This window comes from Capra hircus, chromosome 2 (assembly GCF_001704415.2).
Source record: "Capra hircus breed San Clemente chromosome 2, ASM170441v1, whole genome shotgun sequence".
NCBI lineage: Eukaryota > Metazoa > Chordata > Mammalia > Artiodactyla > Bovidae > Capra > Capra hircus.
Genome location: NC_030809.1, coordinates 2,991,727 through 3,011,047, shown reverse-complemented (window position 1 = coordinate 3,011,047; position 19,321 = coordinate 2,991,727). Strand labels below are relative to the sequence as shown.

At 50.9% G+C, this 19,321-nt stretch overlaps 1 protein-coding gene across 4 annotated transcripts in view; it reads left to right on the top strand.

The window, feature by feature from the left end:
- The window catches only part of TMCO4 (transmembrane and coiled-coil domains 4), a 111,702-nt gene that overhangs the window by 72,002 nt on the left and 20,379 nt on the right, over nucleotides 1-19,321 (top strand). For all 4 annotated transcript variants that reach the window (XR_001918767.1, XM_018054866.1, XM_018054873.1 and 1 more), the window contains one exon: nucleotides 18,228-18,345. Coding sequence is in view for 3 of the 4 variants with exons in the window: in XM_018054866.1 (XP_017910355.1) it covers nucleotides 18,228-18,345 (118 nt within the window). In the remaining variant the exon portion in view is untranslated. The remainder of the gene's footprint in view (nucleotides 1-18,227; nucleotides 18,346-19,321) is intronic.

Genomic DNA, 19,321 nt, shown 5'->3' with positions numbered 1-19,321 from the left:
ACTGCTTCTCCTGGAGACTTCAAGATACATGAAACCTGCTCATCACTGTCCCAGTGCCCTGCACCCTAAGCCAGGCTGAGGAGTTAAATGGGACACAGGGGCCTCCTGGGCTTGCTCGGGGCTTAACCACAAGCATTTAGTGAGCAAGCTCTGTACCCAAGGCTTCCCTGGTAGTTCAGACAGTTAAGAATTGGCTTGTAGTGCAGAGACCCGGGTTTGATCCCTGGGTCAGGAAGATCCCCTGGAGAAGGGAAAGGCTACCCACTCCAGTATTCTGGCCTGGAGAATCCCCTGGACAGAGGAGCCTGGTGGGTGACAGTCCACGGGGTCACAGAGTCAGAAACGGCCGAGCAGCTTTGATTCAGCCTGTACCCGGCACCCGTACTAAGTGCTTTGCGTGTTTTCTCTCCTTTATTTATTTATTTTTTAACTTTTTTTTTTTTTGATGTGGACCATTTTTAAAGTCTTTACTGAATTTGTTACGATATTGCTTCTGTGTTGTGTTTTGGATTTTTGGCCAGGAGGATTGTGGAGTCTTAGCTCCCTGACCAGGTGTAGACCCCACAGCCCCTACCTTGGAAGGCAACGTCTTAACCACTGGGCTGCCAGAGAAGTCCCGTGAGCTTTCCCTTAATGTGCAAACGAACCTAAGATGCGGGCGGAGATCCTTCTCTCTTGCCAGTGAAGAGGCTGGGGGCAGGGACTGCATCCACTTCATTCTTGAAATGGGGGACTTGGCCCAGGGAAGAGGCACGCTAGCGTGCACGTGGAGGGCCGGGACCCAGTCTGACGGCTCAGCCTCTTGGGGCAGTGGGTGTGACCACACAGTGCTTGTTGTTACGTTCAGCCGCTCAGTCGTGTCCGACTCTCTGTGACCCCGTGGACCGCAGCACACCAGGCCTCCCTGTCCTTCACTAACTCCCGGAGCTTGCTCAAACTCATGTCCATGGAGTCGGTGATACCATCCAACCATCTCCTCTGTTGCCCCCGTCTCCTCCAGCCTTCAATCTTTCCCAGCATCAGGGTCTTTCCAAATGAGTCAGCTCTTGGCATCAGGTGGCCAGAGTATTGGAGCTTCAGCTTCAGCATCAGTCCTTCCAGTGAATATTCAGGGTTGATTTCCTTGAGGACTGACTGGTTTGATCCCCCTGCTGTCCGAGGGACTCTCAAGAGTCTTCTGCAGCACTACAGTTCAAAAGCATCAATTCTTCGGTGCTCATTTTATCCCACAAACATCAGAAATTATGGCCTCCTATACTGAGGGTTCCAACAGATGATTTGGAGTCATCCGGTTCAGACCCCTACACATATAGGATCCCCTTGACATCATCCATCAGAAGTCTCTACTAGCATCTGCTTACTCACTCCCAGTGACGGGAGGCTTACTACCCTGCCCAGGTTGGTTAGGAACTTAGGAAGGGATCAGTTTAATCTGGAAGTCGGTGGCTTGTGGGCTGTGGAACATTAGGCCCTGCTCAAAGAGTCTGTCAAGGCTGCTCGTGTTCATGTATTTCCAGGGAGGCACTGGCACCACAGCAGAGTCCCGAGGGCTTCAATGCCTGGGTGGCCAGCGTGCCCCCAGGTCTGCGCTCAGGCTTTTCAGAAATAAGATTTTACCCATTTTGAACCCAGAGCTGATCAGCGCCCCTATTAAGCACATTCACAAGAGACAGCATTGGGAACTGAACGCTGATTCATTTCGGTCCACCAGTAATTGTCGATTTCATGCAAATGGAGCAGATGTCCACGCTCTCTGTCCAAGCTCCTGGGAAACAGATTATCTGCCAAAGCTTCTCTCTGCAGGGCGAGGGAGGGGCAGCTTCCAGGAATTATTTTCCCGGCCATGATGAGCCCTGATGCCCCCCCAGCTTCACGAACACATCCCCACCCAGGGACCTTTCTCAGTTTCCCTCCCTCCTGGGCCTCCCCCTCACTGAGAATGTTGTATAAACTAGTCCCTTGCATGAGTCTGGTTGATAATAACTGAAGAATCCAGACCCTCTGCAGTGAAGGAGCAGCCCTCTGGGGGTTTGGGGATCCCAGCAGGGGGAGGAAGCACCTCTTGTCTCCTCAATTTACATAGTAATGGGCTATCTCAGTTCTCAGCATTCCATAATGAAAACTGTTAGGGTTTTTTTCCCCTTAAATCTAAGAATTCCGTGACTAGCAAGCCTGCTTAGCCAATATCCCCAAAGTGGTGGTCTTTTAGAAAATCGCCAGGTCTGTTTTGTAGAACAGAAGGTTAGAACCTTCCTGCCTGTGGGTGGTGTGTTCCCCACAGTTCAGATTTTAATGACAGAGGTTGAGTTTGGGGGTCCCCCTGTCCCTGCCACCCCAGCGTAAGTGTCCCCATGTGAACTCTGACTTTTCAAGTCTCTAGAACGTTCTTCTTTCTTTGGTTCACTGGTACTCAGACCTGCATTTATTTATTTATGCAAAACCCATCTCCTGGATTTGCAGGACTTCTCAAGAAATACAGATAAATATGAAACATCAGGGCCAAAAGTAAAGCACAGATGTGAAGAGGAGACACAGCCAGCTGAGAAGCTCAAATGTAGGAGAGTGGACCCTGCGGGCAGGCCTAGACCCGAAGCTCAGCTCTGCCACTGAGCACACGTCCTGTCCCTGTGCCTCAGTCTCCTCCCCTGTGAAATGGATCAAGTAATACCTCCTTCAGCTCATGATTGAAAGAACTGAATAGGGTAATATATGTAAAGCACTTAGCAGAAATGGCTGGCAAGTCGCAGGCGTTCAGGAACTGCTATCTTTGTCCCTGTTACCGCTGTGGTTGTACTTTCTCCTGTACCCAGCTGCTATAACTGAGCTGTGGCTTCAGCTCCTCACTTCCTAGCCATCAGAGCAAAAGCAGAAAGCAATGATCCTGTTTCTCACTTCCACAAGAGGACGTGGAGATACCAGCTCTGCTGGTAGTAAGGCCATCCTTTTCAACCTGCCTCACTTTGTCTGAGAGTTTCACGCTCTCCTGTGAGGAGCTAAGTGCTCAGGTTCAGGCTTAATTAGCCATCAGAGCCTCAAACAGCTCTGCCTTCTCCTCGCTGGAAAGGTTTACAGACCCAGTACCATGAAGACCACACCATGGCTGGGAATAACCTCTCCAGGGTGCTGCCTAATTGTCAGGAGGGTGGTAGCAGGGGTGTCTGCAGAAACTCAGGCAGGGAGATAACGATGTCTTCAGCTTTGAACACCTGGGTACTTGAAAGAATGTTAATTAGGCGGCAAGTCCCAAGTTGGACTCTCACTGGTGTAATTTTACATTTAGTAATTTAGCAGTTGCTGGGGATAGAGGCTTCAGGGGACTGTTGTTGAACATGGCTTACAGCTTAGCAAGCAAGGGAGTCAGTTTAGTTGCTCAGTTGTGTCCGACTCTTTGTGACCACATGGACCGCAGCACACCAGGCCTCCCTGTCCATCAGCAACTCCCAGAGCTTGCCCAAACTCATGTCCATCGAGTCGGTGATGCAATCCAACCATCTCATCCTCTGTCGTCCCCTTCTCCTCCCGCCTTCAATCTTTCCCAGCGTCAGGGTCTTTTCCAAGGAGTCAGCTCTTTCCATCAGGTGGCCAAAGTATTGGAGCTTCAGCTTCAGCATCAGTCCCTCCAATGAATATTCAGGACTGATTTCCTTTAGGATGGACTGGTTGGATCTCCTTGCAGTCCAAGGGACTCTCAAGAGTCTTCTCCAACTTTGGCCCAGCCTTAGATACCCCATAAGAGGTCTGCGGGGGTTTTGTTTGGTTTTTAATATGTATTTATTTATTTATTTGGCTGCGCTGGGTCTTAGTTGCAGCACGTGAGATCTAGTTTCCTGACCAGGGATCAAACCTAAGCCCCCTGCATTGGGAGCTCAGAGTCTTAGCTGCTGGACCGCAAGACAAGTCCTGTGAGGGGCTTGTTGAACCGCACTCAATGAAGCCAGCTGACTGAGTCACCATTCCTGCCAGGTTCTTCCCATGAAGTGTCTCTTTAATGGTCCCAGCCAACCCGGGCGGGCCTAGGCCCCGTGACCCATGGCAAGGCCCTCTCCACTGCCCCGGGGGGACCTTGGACCTGTCTCTTGAATGGTACAACTGAGTGTTCACCCAGCTTGTCCAGGCTGCACAGCCAGTAAAAGGCAGGGTCAAGTCTGGAGCCTTCTTCTCGGGGCTCTTCTCAGGGACCCTGGGGCGTGGCGGGTGCTCTGGGGTGTGGTCAGCCCAACTCTTGCAGGTGCCTTTCCTGGAAGGTCCTGGCAGAGTGTCCCGGGACACCTGGAGCATCTATGTCTGCCACAGCACCACCTGGTGGTGACTTTTGGAGCATGCACCTCACGAGCCCAGTGGAGAGCGGGCTTCCAGCAAGGGCCGGCCGGGGAGGGTCCGGCCGGCGGCCTCCCTTGAGGCTTGTGCAGAACTGAGCACCTCCTCCCTCTGTCTGAGAGAGTTCCATGTCAGCCAGCCACATCTTCCCTGCCTGTATTTATTAGACATCAGAGATACAAAGCAGCGAGGGAGTTCCCTGGCGGTCCAGCAGTTAGGACTACACGCTTTCACTGCTGGAGGCCTGGATTTGATCCCTGGTTGAGGAACTAAGATCCCACAAGCTGCAAGGTGTAGCCAAAAAAAAAAAAAGGTGGGGGGAGATATAAAGGGGGGGAGGATCTGGTATTTACCGAGCTCCTGCTGGGAAAGGTGTTTCCTGACATCATCTCTTAGAGTCTTCCCAACAGCCCTGCAAGTCAGCGATTCTCCAGCCCTTTCTGGATGAGGAGATGGGCAGGCGTGGCCTGGCCCAGCTCCCGTGGCCCCATCAGACCCCTGCTCATGTCATCAAAGCAGAAGGTCTGCCCTCCTAAGCATCACTGGGCTTTCCAGGCAACAGCTACCCAGCGTGTGCTGTCATTGCAGTGAACTTTTTCCCCTCCCCAGATGAAAATCAGGAGGAGATGCTCTGAAAAAGAACTTCTCTTAAGAAAGAAAAATCAAATCCCGTCAGTCCATTAGCGATGTCCCCTTTTTCTTTAATGACCAAAAACTATACAAGATCAGGTTCCTGTGGCACTTATTTTAAAAGACGGAAGGGAACCCAGCTGGGGTTGTTTCTGAGGATTCCACAGCATCACAGAGGTCACTGGGAGGTCCCTGCCCTGTGCAGACCCGAGTGGAGAAAGTCATTGGCAGAGAAGAGGAAGAGCAATGACCAGGTTTATGATATGCCTCCCGTTACCCCACCGGGAACTTGAACTCAGGCCCATAGACATGCATTCATGCTCACAGGGTCATTCAAAGAGGTGAGCTGCTGCCAGAACTGGGCCCGCTCTGGGATCTGAGGCTCCACAGTTTTGCAAGGCTGTTCATGCAAGGATATGGCAGCGTTAGTCATAAAGACATTACTACCAGCAGCTTTATCAGTGATCTCTGCCCTGACTGTTCCTGACCAGCAATCACTGTATCATCTGTTTCAGAAATGGAATAAAGAGCTATAAATCTTGGGAGCGGGTAAGAGGAAGCAACCACGGGGAAATCTTATTTTGAACCCAGATCTAGACTCTTTAAGTAAATTACCCAGTGGAAACATGACCACTGCTGTCAGAATGGGAACCTGACATCGGAGTCCAGAGAACCTCAGAAGTTCAGTGGACTCAGACTTGCTAAACTGTAGACAGCGCTGGGGACCCCAGGTTATAAGCACTAGCAGAATGAGAATAACCAGTCTGGATTTTCAGCCAGGTTCCCAGCCACAGGCATTACCATACAGGTCCTCAATCCAAACTACACAGATTCCCATGTAAGAGCAGCTTTAAAGATGAGGTCTTATTCCATAAAATTTATAAAAACATGAAAAAAAAAAAAACCACTATATGGGAAAAGCGCCAAGAAGCAAACATCAAGATTAGATCCTTAATTTAATAGAATGGCCTGAAGGAGTGCCCCCCTCAAAAAAATAAGCATGATTACAATCATTAAGGACATAAATTAAAACATTGAAGAATAAGTGGAAAGAGTAAGATGTTGGGGGGAAAAAAAGTACAGGGAGGTTTTAAAATGAAACCAGTGGAACTTTTAGAAATGAAAAAATAGTCATTGAAATTAAAACTTTGGTGGGAAAGTTAAACAGATTAGACAAAGCTAATCCTTCCCAAAGGAAAGATCTTTGGGGTACGTATTAGATATGTTAAGGTCAGAAGAGCAGCGGCTCCTGAGTGGCTCACAATTCAACAGTCTGGCAGTCAGAAGCGCTTTACAAAGCGGAGGATCACTCTGATAATGAACGTGCCCAGGGGGCTCCCTTGGACTTGAGACATACCATTCTAATTTCCCCTGCAGGGGCCCTGGAGAAGGAAATGGCAACCCACTCCAGTGTTCTTGCCTGGAGAATTTCATGGACTGAGGAGCCTGGTGGGCTCCTCTGAGATTGCCATGGGGTCGACTGAGTGGCCGACACTTACTTACACTTAGAGAGGGAAATAATGAATTGGAGGATCGGTTTGAAGAATTACTCCCAGTGCATTGTGCAGAGACAAAGAGATAGAAGGTAGGAAAGAGAAGTTAATGCTCAACAGTTGCCTAATTCCAACTTCAAAAAGGAGAGAATAGGAAAGAGAGACAATTTACTGACTGAGATTGACTGACAGACATGATTCCTAAGGTTCAGGGAACATGAGTCTTGAGCAGAATAAATATGTTATACCTACACAGATCATAGTGAACTCCAGAGGTAAAAAGGAATTATTTAATTACTTTTTAAATGAATTTTTAAAAATAATACTTAACAAAGAAACCTCAGCTAGACCGATGAGACTTCTCAAAACAATAGAAACCAGAAAAGAAAAAAAAAAATAACTGTCAATCTAAAATTGTATATCCATCCAGCTAAACTATCATTCAAGGTGGAAGCCAAAGGATATTTTCAAAGACTGAGCAAGTTTACCCCGAAGAGACCCTTGCTGCAGTAACTACTCAAGGAACTCTACTTCAAAAAACAGTGACTATTACTGTGATAATATAGACAGAACATCTAGCCCCGTTCCCCGAATCCAGGACCATGCCCATGACCACTAGCTGCCTTTATCATAATTGAATAAAGGCCTCCAGACCCCGCTCTGCAGCTCTGACCGCTGGCCCTCTGGACCTGGTTGCTTGATCTTGCACTTGATCAAATCAGTGCTTGAACACCCTACCTTGATCTTGCCTAAAGGATTCTGCCTTGGCCTATTTTCCAGTTCTCTAGGAGGATCCTGCCTCCATTCAGGGTCCTAAAACCACATCCCTGAAAGCAGCCACTTGCCAACATCCTGGCTGGGCCACTTCAGTCCCCAGGCGACACTCCCACCCGGTGTTCCTCCCACTCCTCTTCTCACTGGGTGAGAATTCAAAGGAACATTCACCTAGTACTGGTGTCACCAGGGATTCTGACCCGTTGCTTATTGCACACGCACTGTCAGTACTTTGCAGTGTTTCCGATATGTTGCATATATCTGCGGCAGACTGATTGCAAAAAAAAATGGCCCTACTTCTCCACCCCTCCTTGCTTTCACATCTTTTTCAATATGACCCTGAAGCTCTTCCCATCAAGAAGTGCAGTCCGTTTCTCCACCCTTTGAATCTTGGCTGGCCTTGTGACTTGCATTCGCTAAAAAAAAGTAAGTAAAGGAAATGACATCGTATCCATTTCAGACTTAAGCTTCAGAAGATCTTGCGCATGGGTGTCATCCTTGCCTTAAGAACAAGTCAAGGCTAGCCCCCTGGGGGATGGAAGACACGTGAGGCAAAGCCATGTAATCTTAGCCAGCCCCCAGCCTACCCACCAGCTGGTCGTAGACACATGAGTAAACCCAGTGGGATCAAGCATGCTGGAATGATCTGAGCAGAACTGCATAGCCCATTGGTAGGCTCATGAGAAATAACAAATGGTTATTTCAAGTCACTGAGTCTGGGGATTATTTGTTACACAGCAGTAGCTAACCAATAGAATATATAAGACATTTTATTTGTGTATATGCATATAGATAATGAATCTGCTGGTGTTATACTGGCTCACAGCCTGAAGCTGACCAGCAGCTACTTCTAAGTTACGTCATCTTGCTCAGTTTAACCCTTCTGGTGGGGAATTGAGTGTCCATGCTAGCGTATGGACTGACAGCCATAACTCCCCACCAGAAACTGCACAGTGTGGCAGGATTCATGCAGACCCCTCTTCCTTTGTGTGATCTTTCCACCCACCTTGGTTTGGCAGGTGTTCCCAAGATTAACAAAGCAAAAGGTCATGTGCCTTTGGCGTGGTGCCCACATCAGGATACCAGTCTTCCAACAAACTCCAGCCTGCTAGTGTGTGTCTTGAATCAACCAAATAAGAACTGTTTATCTTGGCAAGTTGTGTTGTTCTGGTTTTAATATTCAATTTTAGAAGATGTCGCAGTTATCAAAAGACGTGTTTTGGTTCAAGATTAGGGAAGTAGAGTAGGAGAGAAAATGTAGGGATCGCTGAATTCCACTCTGCCCCTTATTGTGTGACTTTGGGCAAATTACTTAGTGTCTCTGAGGCAAGTTTTTCCCATCGTAAAATGGGAGTAGTCCTGCTTGCCTCCTAGGATTGCTATGAGAAGAAAATGAAGCAGTATATGTATAAAGCTCTTAGCCTAGGTAAGCTGTGATGGTGACAGAGAAAAGAAGGGAGGTTAAGAAATAGAATACCAGAACTTTGTTTAAAAACAAACAACAAAGGAAAAACCTTTGCAGCAAGATCTCTCGCTCCAGTTTCTCTCCCAGCTCCTAAGGAGTTAGACCAGCATTACTGCCTGTGATATTTGAAGGATAAAGCCAAGGCAGAAGAGTTCCTCACTAAGCTCAGATACGCTTAGACATCCTGACCCTTGAATTCCTAAACTCTCACTTAGCTGGAAACTGCGTCTGGGCTGCCACTAGACACCAGCTGAAATGCAGAGCAGGCTGTCACTCAGTCAGCTGGCTCTTTCATCTCCAGGGCAGCAGACATCGCCTTTGATGTGATTTCTTTCCCTTCTACGGAATCTCATCTCCCAGTTGCTTTGTCTGCAGACAGACCCCGCTTTAGCCTCCCCTGGAGAGGCGGGTGGGCAGCCACGAGAGGTCAGGCACGCAGATTAATTTTTCGGGCCCCCGGATGCTAGTAACAGCCTTACCACTTTGCCGAATGGAAAAGACGGAAATCAAAAGGGAGAGATGAAGGCTTACTCCTTCCATGAAATCATCCCAAATCCCTATAATCCGTCCAAACAGGCTCCCTTAAACGGTTCTTTCTAGTGTGAACCTCATTCCACTGAAGGGTTGGGAGGAGGGGGACAGCCAAAGCTTGCCTTCATCTCCCTTCCCTCCGGCTCCTGGACCTCTCGCTCGCCCCTCCGCCGCGTCTGTGCGTTTATCTCGCGTGTACGTGTGTCTTTGGCATGGATTCCATTTGTGTTAGATGCGGTTCACAGCATTTTCTTCAAGGTCCATTTTCTGGACCCGCCATCAGGAGGTAACTTCCTCGTTCGTTTCCCACTTTATCTGTCCGTGCACACACAACCCCCTGCCAGGAGGAAGAACATCCTTCTTTTTCGCTTCTCAAACTGTGGTCTTTGCAGCGCGGGAGAATCTCATTACTGACAGTGTGATAGGCGTGTGGGAGCGTGTGATGTGGCCTTTCCTGCCGTGTGGTGAGATTTCTGTGAAGCTCCTAGAGGAGGCTGGTTGGAGAGACCGGGCAGGCACCACCAGGGCCTGCCTCACTTTCCGAAAGCACACGGTCTGGAGAGGACAGAATGACAGCGGTGAAGCCGGGAGTGGCCATTCCCAGCGACACAGGGCCCTCCCTCGTCGTGCAGAAGGGATTCTCCATGGGGCTCTGAAAGAGCTAGCCCTACTTGGTACATTTGAAGAGTGTCTAGTTTGACAGAGACTCAGTTTATCAACAACCTCAGATATGCACTATTCTAATGGCAGAAAGTGAAGTGGAACTGAAGACCGTCTTCATGAGGGTGAGAGAGGAGAGTGGAAAAGCTGGCTTAAAATCCAACACTCAGAAAGCTAAGATCGTGGCATCTGGTCTCATCACTTCACGGCAAAGGGAAGGGGAAAAAGTGGAAGCAATGACAGGCTTTATTTTCTTGGGCCTCAGAATCACTGCGGATGGTGGCTGCAGCCATGAGGGTGAAAGACGCTTGCCCCCTGGAAGAAAGGCTATGAGAAACCTGGACGGCATAGGAAAAAGCAGAGACATCACTTTGCTGACAGAGGTCCATCTAGTCAAAGCTATGGTTTTCCCGTTAGTCATGTAGAGATGTGACAGTTGGACCTTAAAGAAGCCTGAGTGCCCGAGAATTGACCTTTCAAATTGTGGTGGAGGAGGAGACTCGTGGGAGTCCCTTGGATAGCCAGGAGTTCAAACCGGTCCATCCTAGAGGAAATCAACCCTGAGTATTCATGCTGATGCTAAAGCTCCGATACTTTGGCCACCTGTTGCAAAGAACTGACTCACTGGAAAAGACCCTGATGCTGGGAAAGATTGAAGGCAGGACGAGAAGGGGACGACAGAGGATGAGATGGTTGGATGGCATCGCCGACTTGATGGACATGAGTTTGAGCAAACTCCAGGAGATAATGAAGGACAGGGAGGCCTGGCGTGCTGCAGTCCAGGGGGTCGCAAAGGGTCAGACCCGACTTGGGGACCAAACAGCAACAGAGAGGGTTTTAAAGACCAAGGCTCTAGAGTAAAAGGGTTCCTGCTGTTGTGAAGAAGTAGCCATCCTCAGCTCTTGGGGGTTTTGTGTGTGTGTGACTGGTTTTGTTTGAAAAGCTAAGACAATCTCCAGACTGCCAGGAGTACCCCAGTGGTAAAAGTGTCATATCAGGAGTCGGGCGTGATAAGAGCAGTTGACAAGATAGAAACTGATTTATCTAAATCCTGAGTGATAAAAAGCAAGATGGTTGCACAACATTGTGGCTCTACTTAATGCTACTGAACTGTACTCTTAAAACTGGTTAAGGAACGTCCCTGGAGGACCAGTGGGTAAGACATAGCCTTCCAGTGCGGGGGGCTGGGACCCCTACTCGGGAAACTAAGATCCCACAAGTGTCACAGCTAAAAACTAAAAAATAAAGCAGAAGCAATACTGTAACAAATTCAATAAAGACTTTTTTAAAAGGTCCACATCAAAAAAAATTTTTTAATGGTTAAGATGAAAACTCTTATGTTACGAGTATTTTACCATAACATCTTTTTTTTTTTAATTTTGAGGCTTTCCTGGCGGTCCAGCGGTTAGGACTGTGTGCTTTCCCTGCCAGGGGTGCGGGTTCAATCCTTAGGTGGCTAACTGAGATCCCACAGGCTGAGTGGCGGGGCCAAAAAAAAAGTTTTTAGCTAAATGAGGAAGTGTTTAACCGTAGTTTACAGCTCTATAGCTGCTTCTCTCCAGAGGCTTCGTCCTCCAACCACGTGCCCGGCATCACCACTCCCCACCACTGCCTCCTCAAATAGTACCTGCAATTAGCAGGTGGCTAGAAACAGGCACGGAGAAGGCAATGGCACCCCACTCCAGTACTCTTGCCTGGAAAATCCCATGGACGGTGGAGCCTGGTGGGCTGCAGTCCATGGGGTTTCGAAGAGTCGGACACAACTGAGCGACTTCACTTTCCCTTTTCACTGTCATGCATTGGAGAAGGAAATGGCAACCCACTCCAGTGTTCTTGCCTGGAGAATCCTGGGGACAGGGAGCCTAGTGGACTGCCGTCTATGGGGTCGCACAAGGTCGGACACGACTGAAGCGAGTTAGCAGCAGCAGCAGCAGCAGCAGAAACAGGCGTGTTACTGTAACGGCGAAGCCATCTCCAAAAACAGTGCGTCCTGCCCACCATTTCTACCTCGCTGCCAACTTGATTGTCTGCATGGGAAAAACAGTGGATCCCACTGACCAGGCATGTGCTGGGCACCACCCTGAGCATATAACAACTTCACTCCAGCCCTGGGAAATCAACGTTATTGTATTATCTCCATTTTACACGAGGAAGCTAAGGCTCCAAGTTACTAAATAACTGACTTCAATGCACGCAAAACCAGCATTTGAAGATTTCTTTTGTGCTCAAGGTCAAGCAACTTCTCCCAGATTGGCGATTCCCAACCTCCGTGCCCTTGGGCCCTTTCTGCTGGCAAACATTACCCAGCCCTGCGTGGGGCACTAATCACTCTTTCAGCGCCTCCTGGTGGAGAAAGGATGTAATGACAAAAAGCTACCTGAATCCAGAAATTCTGTGAGTCGCAACAGCCACCTGATAGTCCTAATCATGGCACCTGCCGTTTGAGACAGGCGGTGTTTAACTGGCCGGCGGCGGTTTGCACTTATGCAGGCCCTCAAATTCGCTCTGGATCTTTGCTCCCAGAGATGGGGCACCTTGAGCTACACCACGAAGCTCCTGAAGGTCTGGAGATCCCGAGCCTTCCGTATCATGTAGGCCAAGCCCAGGGGATTCTGTGGATATGGCTGATGTCAGGTGCTTCTTGGGAGGGTCACCACAAGCCTCTGACTCACACTGTCAGACGCCAGGTGAGGAGACTGAGGGCGGGTCGGCTCAGTCCAGGCGGGGTCAGAAGGACCAGCTCCACCAGGGCTGGGTCAGAAGGACCGTTCGTGTTCTTGCCCGCTGCAGACTGCAGCTAGCCACAGGAGCAGAACCCTGGAAACCAGCAGCTAAAGAGCTGAGTCCGCGCTTGAGCGCTCAGTTGCTTCAGCCGTGTCCGACTCTTTGCGACCCTGTGGACCTTAGCCCGCCAGGCTCCTCCGTCCATGGGATTCTCCAGGCACGAATACTGGAGTGGGTTGCCGTGCCCTCCTCTGGGGGATCTTCCCGCCCCAGGGATAGAACTCGTGTCTCCGGTGTTGCAGGGGCTTCTTTACTGACTGGGCCAGCAGGGAAGCCCAAGCAGCTGAGAGCAGTGGTTAGACACACTCACATTTACTTTCAGCAGAGTCAGCACTTGCTCTTCATTATCCAGTCTCCAGAGATCCTCGACTGGCACCTCTCAGAAGAAGTTGTACCAGGAGGGAAAAAAAAAATTTTTTTTGCATGTTTTCTCACCACAAAGGGTTCATACTGCCGAGTCCCGTGGCTTGCTTTCGTTCATCCCGCAAGTACTTACTGAGCACAGCACCTCTGCCAGGTGCTGTTTGCTGAGGGCCCTGGGGATTCCCTGTTGTCGCTCAGGAGCTCAGCTGTGTTCAACTCTTTGCGACCCCATGGACTGCAACACGCCAGGCTTCCCTGTCCTTCACCAACTCCCAGAGCTTGCTCAAACTCATGTCCATTGAGTCAGTGATACCATTCCACCATCTCATCCTCTGTCGTCCCCTTCTCCTCCTGCCTTCAATCTTTTCAGCATCAGGGTCCTTTCCAGTGAGTTGGCTCTTTGCATCAGGTGGCCAAAGTATTGGAGTTTCAGCTTCAGCATCAGTCCTTCCAGTGAATATTCAGGACTGATTTCCTTTAGGATTGGCCGTTTTGATATCCTTGCTGTCCAAGGGACTCTCGAGTCTTCTCCAACATCACAGTTCAAAAGCATCAGTTCTTCAGTGCTCAGCCTTCTTTATGGTCCAACTCTCACATCCGTACGTGACTCCTGGAAAAACCATAGCTTTGACTATACAGACCTCCCTGGGGAACATGAGAAAGAACAGTCTCAGCCCTCGGGGAGGTCCCACGTAGTGGCAGACAGACTGCAAAAGAGATTTTAAAAGACAACTAGGGCATGAGTTAGATGGTCTCAAGTGCTGTGGAGAAAAGGAAATCAGAGAAGAGAGATGGGACTCCTGGCGGGGGTGGGAGGTCGAATCCTCCTCCCTTTGGAGGGTGACAGTTAAGCAGAGAGGTGCCGGGGGGAGGTGTGTGGATGTCGGGGGAAGGGCACTGGGAGGAGGGGTCCGCGAAAGGGGGATCAGGGAAAGGCCTGGCATGTTCTGGAACAGCGAGGCCAGTCTGCCTGGAGCAGAGCAAGCGAGGGGATGCGTGGGGGAGGTCCCAGTGGGCTTCAGGAGCTGCTGAAGGTGACTTACCCCAGGAGAGATGGACCCCACGAGAGGATCTTGAGCACGAGAGTGAAATGATCTGACTCTCCCCCCAGTGGAATTTGCATGTTGCGCAATCCCCCATCTTCAGTGTGTAAGTCAGTGATTTTCAGCAAACGTGCAGTCCAAACCATCACACGACTCAGTTGTTGAAAATTTCCATCACCCCCAGAAGGTACCTACCTCGTGCCTATGACTTGACTTTTAAAGGGATCACTTTGGCTCCCGTATTAGGAATAAAAATAAGAGATAGAAGCCAAAGACAGCTTGGACAAGTAATGTTTCTCATAGCACACGTGCGTGATGAAAAGCACCGAGAGCGGAGAGGTGAAGACAAGACTGGTGAACACTTCCTGGTGCTTCAGTGGCCGAGACTCCTCCTCACCCCCAGTGCAGGGGGCCTGGGCTCAGCCCCTGCTCAGGGCACTAGATCCCGCGTGCCGCAACAAAGGTGGGAGATGCCGTGTGCCTTGACGCCCATCCAGTGCAGCCAAATAAATAAATACATAACTAAAAAGAAAAAAAACAGGACCGATAGAGCATTTCTTCTCCAGTGCTGGAGGGATGGAGCTGCCTTAATTCCAAAGTCCTAACAGGGTGAAGGGCCTCCACCTTCGCAGTAAAAGCATTGTATTGAAAACATACGCAGGATCGCTTAAAAAATAAGGAATCCACGCCTGAAAGCTGGGCGTGCCTGTGTCCTCTACTTGAAGGTGACCAATGCTTGTTGGACCTCTGACTGTTTATAAAGCTATGGGACTATCTTCACACCTTAAAAATTCACAGGAAGAAAAGTTGATGGTAGCAATTGGAATAAATCCCACATATTTCAGAAAACACTTATGGTCCCTGCAGTTAAACGGTGGTGAGGTGGTCTTATATTCGTTATTATTATTAAAATGTTAAATCCCAGTTTCTTTTTTAAAACATTTATTTGGCTGTGCTGGGTCTTAGTTGTGGCATGTGGGGTCTAGTCCCCTGACCAGGGGTTGAACCCAGACACCTTGCATTTGGAGTGTGGAGTCTCAGCCGCTGGACCACGAGGGAACTCCACTGTGACATGAAGAACCACATGGGTCCATGGAAGGGCCCTTCTTGACTCTAAAAGTGGAACCTGAGTGAGGATGTTCTGTGTTTTACCTGGAAAACTGAAATTTTCTGGTATTGTAAGGTTTTGGACCAAACAATGAATTTTGACATTTTTTTTTCCCCAGCGTCTAATTCAGTGGCCAGTTTTCTTAACTCAAGACTTCCCCCTCCTGGACTGTATCATTCTGGCAACAGGACATAGGATTCTCCCTTGGGTGTGTCTAAAATGATTCCCGCTAAGCTTTTTTAGCTAACACCTGTGTGTCACCAAGAGTCTGCTTCGTGGCTTATCTCCAGGTTTGCCTTTTGTTCCAGAGAACAAATCATGTTTTAAGATGTAAGGAGAGCACCTCTGACTGGGTAACCGTCAGAAGGGGAGGAGGTCTCAATAAGTCAGTTTTCAACCAGGCTTCAGTAAATATGTTTCCGGCTCGCTGCCCACCCTGGCTGGATTTGACTGTTCTGGACTGTTTTGTGAGTTTCAGCTGCTAGTCTCAGTTCAGCAAAAGGCAGCTACCTCTTTGCTGTTCATCAGAGCTGTCAGTTGGGAGTCTCGGCATCCTGGCATCGCCCTAGGTGACCTGGTGGGGAATGCCGCAATCCCACTGCTGGCCACAAGGGGTCCCAGCCCGCCAGGTGATGGCCCCTGGGGCAGCAGAGCTCCTGAGGTGAAGAGTCATCGGGCAGGTGCCCTGAGTGGCCGGCGTCCAGAGAGAGCACAAAGCTGTTGGCCCACAGCTGTTAGCACTGTGGGGGCGATGCTAACGCCCCCGTGATCGCTGCGCTCTGAGTTGCTGCTGCTGGAGGGATGCCCAGGACCTGGCAGCTCCCCATGCTGGGTTCTAGGCTCAGCTGTGTTCTCACTACCCGTGTGACCTTTGGCACACCCCCTCCCCTCTGACACCCTGTGTTTCCTCATCAGCCAAGAGCAGGGTTCAGAATAAAATCTACAGCCTCGCTGGAAACACAAGCCCTGAAATAGCCCTTAGGTGGAAGAGTATCTGAGTCATCTTTACCATTCAATACGAACCACCAGCTTCCTGAAGTTTCACATCTTTCTGCCAGATTATCCTCTCCCTGGAAGCCAAGGAGTGATGTCAGGATTCTGTGCCAGGGAATCTGATCTCTCAGAGCCAGAGGAGCACAGGGGTTCTCAGACTCCCGTTAGCCCAGAACTCCTTACTCAAACTCTGGCACGCAGCTCAAATGGAAACCAAATGCGCTCTGGTTAGAAACCGGAGCCCAGGGAGAGAAAGCCAGCCGCCCGTGTCTCTCAGCAGGAGACGGGCAGGGCTGGCTGAGTTGTGCCTGTAGGGCCCACTCCCCAAGAATAACACGGAGCAGATAGCTCCCCAAGTGTAGGGGCACGCGGGACTCTAAGAAGGAGCTGCGTGCTGGGAGGTGGGGCAAGGCAGGCATGGGGCCCGCCAGCTCCCACTGTGTGTTCACCGCCCTGGCTTTTTCCCCACCATGACTTCTCCCCATAAAGACCCTCAGTTCAGTTCGGTCGCTCAGTCGTGTCCGACTCTTTGCGACCCCATGGACTGCAGCACGCCAGGCCTCCCTGTCCATTGCCAGCTCCCAGAGCTTACTCAAACTCATGTCCAGTGAGTTGGTGATGCCATCCAACCATCTCATCCTCTGTCATCCCCTTCTCCTCCCACCTTTCATCTTTCCCAGCGTCAGGGTCTTTTCCGATGAGTCAGCTCTTCGCATCAGGTGGCCAAAGATTGGAGTCTCAGCTACAGCATTGGTCCTTCCAGTGAATATTCAGGACAGATTTCCTTTTGGATGGGCCAGTTGGATCTCCGTGCAGTCCAGAGACCCTCAAGGCCGTACCATAGCCACTTGTAGGCTCAGAGAAGTGACTTAGCTCAGAAGTCACTAAGCTGGGATTTGAACCCAGAGCTTTGCAACTACAGATGCGTATACTGGCTGTCCCAGGGGATGGCCGTGTATTTACTCACTCCTTCATTCACACCCTTCTTGAACCCCAAGGATAGACCAGGCTCTGTGCTGCACAGCTGTGACCAAGGCAAGCCGGAGCCCCGCCCTCCCTGAACCCAGAGGTCAGAGGAGGAGACGGATGTAAACAAGTGAGAGGAGGCCAGAGCAGAGCTGGCTCGGGTGGAGAGTGGCTGGGGGCGGGGCGCGCACGAGCACCCGGGTGGGCTGAGAGCAGCGCTTCTCAAAGTGCATGTGAGCCGTGGGTTTCCAGTCTGCGGGGACATCAAAGAGACACTGCTTCTCTGCTCTGCACTGAGAGGACGGACACCCCACGGGCCAGTGCTCATCCTTGGGCTGCAGTGTGAGGAGCCCTCACCTGAAATCCCCTGAACCGCTAGGTCAGCGCCGACACGTCCGGTCCATGCCCTTTCGCCCCCCTCTCCTCTGCAGCCCCGCCTTACTGCCAGGCTGTGCAGGCCCCCAGGGGCTGTTGCAGAGGAAGGCTGTGGTGTCTCCTGCCTGGCACGTGCAGCGAGCCAGGACCGTGAGCCTTCTAAAGGGAAGCACTCCATCCGAGTCCACGGTCAGTCGTGACCTTCACGGATGGTGGAAATAGATGTGGGTCCCCACCTGGACTGTGCTGCCCACTGGCCACGTGATCCTGAAGATCTCTTTGGTTTCCCTTAACTCTGAAACGGGGATGCTGTGTGCTTATCCATTCATTCACTCCTTGGTTGCGCCGGGTCTTGCTGTGGCAGTCTTCTCCAGCTGTGGGGCACAGGCCGGTAGTTTCAGGGTGTGGGCTTTGTAGGAATGGATCAGGCACCAGAGGGCTTGACCCAGGGCCTGAAACTCGGTGAACAGGAGCCACAGTATGTGTGTGCGTCTGCGTGAACGGGTACACGAATGAGTTTGCGCCTGCAAGGACAGGGAAGCCTGGCGCGCTGCAGCCCGCGGGGTCGTAAATTGTCGGACATGACTGAGCGACTGAGCAATCGTGAGTCCATATCTGCGTGCATGTGGGTGTTGTATCCATTTCTCCCACTGCTGTTGGACGGTCCCTCGCAGGACCCACTGAGGCCAGGGGCGCTGACGATCTTTCCTGGGGTCTCTCTCCAGATTGCCAAGGGATCATTGAGGACGTCGTCCTGCTGGGCGCACCTGTGGACGGAGAAGCCAAGAACTGGGAGCCTTTCCGGAAGGTGGTTTCTGGAAGGATCGTCAATGGCTACTGCAGGTCTGTCCAGACCTCGCGTCCCTGGGGAGGTGTCGCCTGGGGACACAGATGTTTGAGGCCAGGCCCTTGTCCCGGAGGATCTCAGGGAGCAGTGGGGCACTGTTCCTGGAAGGAGCAAGGCCCAGGCCAGGGGTTCTGAAGCGGGCAGCATCCGTGTCCATGGGACGACGCACGAGAGGGACAGGTCCTGAGGAGGACTTCCCTGGGTCAGGCCCGAGACCAGTTCATAGGATGACTCGAGAGGCCAGGCTGGTCACCGTGATCTGGGGCAAGAGGGACATGGGGGAGTGGGCTGAGACTGAGAAGCAAAGGGTGAGCCCCAGGTGGGAGGTCTGCAAGTGCTGACTAGCGAGCCCCCGTGTGCTGTGTTCGCCTCTTATTCTTCAGCCGCGCTGGGTCTTTGTTGCGGCATGCAGGCTCCTCTGGTCGTCATGTGCGAGCTCAGTAGTTGCAGCATGCAGGCTTAGTTGCCCCGTGGCATGTGGGATCTTCACTGCGACCGGGGATCAAACCCATGTCCCCTGCATTGCAAGGCGGATTCTTAACCCACCAGACCCCCAGGGAAATCCCTTGTGTGCATTATTTGGTAGGAAGGGAGTGGGGATTGTCCAGGCTTTCAGAGCAACGTCTCGGGGCGGGGATGACAGCCTTGGGGGGCCCAGCACCCACAGCATACGACAGATCCTCCAGCAGGAGCTGAGGGCTACGAAGGCTGATGGCTGTGGGGCTGGAAAGGAGGCGTCCTGGCCGGGGATTTGAGAAGGACCTGAGGGGCTTCAGCCAAGGTGGCGCCCTAGACACTGGGGAGGAAGGGAAGCTCCTACCCCAAAACCCTAAGGGGTTTGTATTATTGATCCCATTTTACAAGTGAGAAAACTGGGGCTCAGAGAAGTTGAGTCACGAGGCCAGTTAACTTTAGTTTTGATCTAAGCCCAACCATCCCAAGTGAAACCTGCCACTGAATAGAACAGATTTG